The sequence below is a fragment of the Merops nubicus genome, unplaced genomic scaffold (genome assembly GCF_000691845.1).
Source record: "Merops nubicus isolate BGI_N331 unplaced genomic scaffold, ASM69184v1 scaffold41740, whole genome shotgun sequence".
Taxonomy (NCBI): Eukaryota; Metazoa; Chordata; class Aves; order Coraciiformes; family Meropidae; genus Merops; species Merops nubicus.
The window spans coordinates 1-5,779 of record NW_008581604.1 but is presented as its reverse complement, the minus strand read 5'-3'; the positions used below and the strand labels follow the sequence as shown (position 1 = coordinate 5,779).

General features: G+C 43.2%; 1 protein-coding gene across 1 annotated transcript in view; it reads right to left on the bottom strand.

Annotated features, from left to right (window-relative positions):
* The window catches only part of FKBP14 (FK506 binding protein 14, 22 kDa), a 6,398-nt gene extending 1,620 nt beyond the window's left edge, over positions 1-4,778 (bottom strand). Inside the window, exons 1-3 of the mRNA XM_008935019.1 lie at positions 4,703-4,778; positions 3,908-4,059; positions 415-542 (exon numbers count right to left, since the gene is read on the bottom strand). Coding sequence (XP_008933267.1) covers positions 415-542; positions 3,908-4,034 — 255 coding nt within the window. The 5' untranslated portion in view covers positions 4,035-4,059; positions 4,703-4,778. The remainder of the gene's footprint in view (positions 1-414; positions 543-3,907; positions 4,060-4,702) is intronic.
* Positions 4,779-5,779: the final 1,001 nt, after the last annotated feature.

The following is a 5,779-nucleotide window of genomic DNA, read 5'->3' as shown; positions in this document are numbered from 1 at the left end:
AGCAGGACAGGTACCAATGTGAAAAGGCATAAAACAAAAGCAAAAAAAGCAGAGAACTTCAAGACAACAACACTGAAAGTCATGTCTGGAGAAAGACAGAGACTCACCCTTCCCCACAAGACTAATGACCACCTGGCCAGCAATGACTTTTTAGCTGTCTTATCATTAATGGTAAGATATCAGTTCAATAGTTAATGCTAACAACTCGCTGGTCCTAGTCACCCATACTGTGCATCATCCAATAAATAACTACCTTAAGCACTCTTAAATACAGTACTCTGCTTGCAGAGTTGCTCTGTGCACAACAGTAGCCAAATCCAAGTTGTGTTTAGATACTTCCCTAACAGAATCAAGTTAAGCTTGTCCACCATCCCATCCTGTTAGGCTTCCTCACAAGAGGAGTAACCTGCTCACCTCTTGCTTGGACAGTTTCCAGTCATCATTAAGATCCATCTCTTGGAATGACTCATGAGACCTTGGTCCATTCCGAATTTCTAGAAGGTCAATGTTGAAAATCAGTGTGCTCTCAGGTGGGATTTTTCCTGCCCAAAACGGTAAACATGGAGAAAAGTTAACTACATATTCAGTGCCATACAAAAGCCATGTCCATCAGAGCAATATTTCAGCAATCCTACTCCTTTGAAAGCATCCCGCAGTTTGAATGAACAAAGACATCTACCTGTAAGAGTGACAGCTGTCACTATGTCAGACTGCAGCCCGGACACTGAGCAGCCCTTACAGCACATACACAACTTGAGATGCAATTAGTTTTGCTGGAGACCAGTACGTGTTGATGTGAGCTTGTATTCAGCAATCATCATCACAGGTTTATCAGACAATGTTTTTGAATCTGTTTTCCATGGCCAGAGCCAGATAAAGCAGAAGACAGTGAAGGAGCCTGTACAGCCAGTCAGGTGTCCACCACTGCAACATTGTCATAGTTACAGGGGCTGGGACCAGTTTCTCATTCTGTGGGCATAACCAAAAACTGTATATTCCACAGCCTTTATGTCAGTCCCTAATGGGCTGTTAACAGATCATTGGTAGCAGCTGCCCAGGACAGACCTCACACCCCAGGCTACAACAGCTAAGGAAAGAGATCCGGGGAGGTGTTAACACCTTCACACCCAGCGGGAGGAGTCCTCTCTGCTAATGGACCATCACGGACCCAGCTGCACTGACAATGGCCCAGCTCATCAGGGAATCCAAAAATATCCTACCATTCGCAGAGTTAAACGACCCATTGTGAAACTCCCGGCCCTTGGGGGGAGGTACTGGGCATTCCTACTGAACCTGGGGATATATAACATTCGGGTTTTGGGACTGCTCATCGGATCCAGAGGGAGAGCAGAACTCCAGCAGGACTGTGACTGCCACTCTCAGGCAGACTGACATCATTCCTTCAGCAGAACTGTGACCATCATCCCGACTGAGAGGTTTCCTTTCCTTCTGCTTCGCACCCAGGGGAACCACGCGGTGCTCAGCACAGGCGCTAACGGGCACCGTGCTGTTCCTGCCCCGGGGTGCTGGGCTGTAGGCAGAGTTTCCACCGTGTATCACTGTATATATTCTAATCCTTTTAGTGAATCGTAGCTCTGACTTGTGATCTATGATTCTATGATCTCTAAATTCATTTCTCCTGCCGGTTTGCATCTAAACCGGCACAAACATACAGCCAGGACTGCCGGACAGGGTAGCAAGAAGGGAGAGTTCAGTCCTCCTGAGATACTTCAGTCTCCAAATTCCTCTCCACTGCCAACGGGCACCTTGTACCTGCTATTCTGCCACTGAGAAAACTCTTCTTGCAGAGAAAGACAGAAGGGCAGCAGTGCTGTCAGTATCCCATGGCTGTCTCTGGACTGCTGCGGGAGGCACTGAGCTACTTCCAAACACCCAGCAGAATCTGAGGATATAAGCCTGCTCAGAAGACGTGATGGCATCATGTCATTTTTGATGCACAAAAATGAACTGATAATTTCCTAATAGTGCCACAGACCACCCCTCCATGCCACCACCCCTGAAGTATTTCAGTTCATCAGGCACTGGCTTTCACAGTGATGTGACAGGCCTTCATGCTGATGGCTGAAGCTACTGCCAAAGACCTTTTAGCACACTGCTTTGCTCCTTGTTTGGTTCTATTCAACTTCTCAACCTGTATTTCTGTATTGGATGGCAGCATCCCCCCCAAAATATTCCTGTGACTCGAGAAGATAGGGAACAAGCTAATCCACACCTACTGTTTTAGAGCTATGGTGTTATATACATCCTGAGCTGCAGCAACAGACGCTGGCTTGTAGATTACTGGGATGAGTAGATGTGAAGGACTTTCTGGAAATACAGGGCACAGGCGCCTGCTTAGAGTTTGGAACACAGGTAATTTTCCCAAGCGTTACAGAAAAAGGCATCTGAATCATCCTTCAAGTCAGACAGCAAGCAAGGTGGGAGGCTTGTGAAGTTACGTGCATTCAGAGGAAAGCACGAAGAAAAGGCAATAATTCTGTCTTCAAGGGCATAACTTGAAAACAGCAACATAATTATGGTCAAATACTTCAAAGTTTTCCTAAAGCAATCAATTTCTTACAGCAGTTAGCAGGGTTTACTTGTTCAGCCTTCCTGCACTAAACACAGAGGTGAGGCTAGCAAGTCCTTGAAAAGCAACTGTAGTTGCTTTGCATATTAATCAAGGCAATTAGCCCAATGATTACTACGTGAGCACTGCAGCATTTAATGCCTTTCTGTGGAAGAATTTACAGCTGTGCCCTGTGACTACTGCACATTTCCTGCTATTTACCAGAAACATGACTCCTAATACTACTTCTTGAACCCCAAACCTACTAGGAAAAGCTTTTAAAAAAATACTTTCAAGAAGGAAGGGTATGGATCAAGTACTACTTCCGATGGAGTTCCATAGCTCATGCAATGCTCTGCTTGCCAGAAGACACAGACATGCAAATAGTCCTCATTCCTAAAACAGTCTCAGATTAATGGAAGAGGACAGTAGCAGGAAGGATTATGCATGCCAAGACATTTATCCTTTCTGCTTTGAAACCTTGCATTACCTTAGGGCGTTTGCAATAGCAACTGTTGTCACAACAAAATATTCCTAATAACGTCTCAAAAAAAAAGTTAACTAAACCAAACCCCATAAAGAATAAAAAGTAACCTTCCTGCATCGTTCAGGCTGTCAGTCATTTAACTACAAATTCCAGACCTGGCCCTCCCATTCCTTCTTTAGCAGGAATCTGGGAATGTTTGAAAGTGTAAAAAACAAAACAAAAAACAAAACCCCACAAAAAAAAAAACAAACCAAAACAAAAAAGAACACAAACCCACAAAAAAACACCAACCAAACACCACCAGTAGTAGACAGGTTGAGGAAAAAAAATACAAACAATGCTTTTATCTGCTTGTACACAATTCAGTACATTTTCAATAGGCATCAGTATGACTGACCATGTACCAGCATATCTTACTGTGGATACCAGCGGCCAGTGCCCAAACTGAAAATAGCTAAAAGAGGGAAAGAATCAAGTGTCCCTAGATGAAGAAATAATTTTTCACTGTATCAGCTAAGAACTGGTCGGGCAGCCCTACAAGGAGCTTCTTAGAGTTCTAAAAGAAACCTGCAAGCAAGAACGGATGCTTGCACATGTACATTCATGAAGTATCACCAAAAACACAGACGAAACAGCCAAACAGCCAAGTGTTGCCTGAGCAACCACTTCCAGCTTGATGGTAAAAAGGAACATGGCGGGTGGGGTGGAGGGACAAGGGGGAGGGAGGGGAAAGCAGGACACTGTTGAGCACAGCACTAACAGAAAAGACAGTTGGAACATACAGCACGGCAGCTACCATCAGTTCCTGTTTTAAGACAACTGAAGTAAGGTAAGGACCTCAGATGTTTTACCTTTCCCTTCTTTTCCATAAGCAAGGGCTGGTGGAATAGTTAGCTTCCTCTTCTCTCCTACACACATGTCCTTCAAACCTTTGTCCCAGCCTTTGATAGCTTCCCTTATGCCAAGTGTAAACCACATAGGTTGGCCATTGTTATGCTTGTGACTGGAAAAGAACGGAGTAACACAATTAGTCTTTAGACAGCAGGTTCCATAAAAGGCACATGGAGCAGATGAAATATGCTCACAGCACAGATACCAAATGAAAACCACACCACTATTTGCCACCTTGACGTTACTTAAATGAAAAACCTAGACTTTTAAAGTCTTTAAAACTTATGCATTCCATGACAAGGTTCCTTAAGAAGCGTGGGGAGGAAAAACCAGCATCTACATGGCGTGTTTAGGACAACACTGAACAACCTGAATCCTCACCTTCACTTCCTAGAAAGATATTTCTGCTTAAAAGTCTATACTCAAGGCCATGCATATTCTTTGGTAAATAGGAATCAAAACCCAGTTTGGTCATGATTACAAGATACCTTATAAAATGCTTAGAAGAAGCAGCCATATCTTCTCAAAAAAAGCCATTAGGAAAAAACAAACAAAAAACCGTCACCAAAACTACACAACAGATAGCTTAGAAAAACAGAAAGGCATGCAAAACATTGAAGTTAAAAATAGGAGGCAGACATGCCCTTTTTCCAATTTAACCAGGACTACTTTCACTATCCTAAGACACAGAATTTTAAAAGCTCTATACACTAGTCATGCAGAAAAGATGCTTAACAAGAAAACGGAGCACTTACAGAAGTTAGTCAGCAGCAAAAACCTAAGAGTGTCCCTAGAACTCCGTTTAGAGAGGTAGGTTAACTACAAGAGAAAATTAGTGAGATTTTAGTTCAAATCGTCTGCAAGAGCATAAACATGCAAAACATTGTCCTGTTTAAAAGGGGAAAAAAAAGTTCCACAAAAGTAGAATTCAGACATAGCCCACAGGTACTTTAGCATTTTGCTGTCGCCCACTATCAACGCTTCGTTGATGTTTTACTGGAAAGGCAACATTAGCAAGTCGTTACAGACTTTTAGCAGACTCCCTGGAACTGGTCTCTTCCTCCTACTTGCATTACTGTGGCATGTTGATTTGCCTGGTCGGGGGCAGATGAAGAACATGCTGTTTCAGTAATGACAAGCTGTTATTGTGCTGCCAGTAGTGGAAAGATATATATATATAAAACTTAAAAATAATAAAATTTACGGCAGATTTCTTCCCTAGAAGCTTGCTTTAGAAACCACACGTAAACTCGTACATAGCAGAAGACTTGCTAGACAGCTGAGACCATATACCAAAACCTGTCTCTGAACTAGAGACGATGATGCATAACTCACATCTTTCAGCAAACGCCTGATCAGAAAACAACAGTTAATCTGGCAAAGGAAAAGGAGACGAGTTTTACTGTTGGTAAAACTGTTAAATCTTAAACAACATTGTGAATCAGTGCTTCCTGTCGAAGTGCAAGAGTAAAGGAAACTTTGTGAAAATATGTAGCTGTGAAAGAGTCCCACTGACAAATTTCTGTAGCGTTATTTCTGCTATTTAATTCAATACCAAATAAAAGCTAGGATACGCTACGAACACGCATGCATTGCTTTTGTTTCCTTGCACAAGGCAAGTCTGGAACGTTTTGGGAGGGATTAGTAATTGCAGAAATAAAATAAACCCCACCCGCCCTCACCGACACACCGCTCGCGGAGCTATGTCGCAGAGGGATTGCGGGCCGCTGAGGGCTCAAGATTCGGGAACGCACTGCAGAAGAGATCATTACGTTAAAATATACCTAAAAACACGTCCAGAGATATAGACACGGAAGCTCACCCACCAGCCC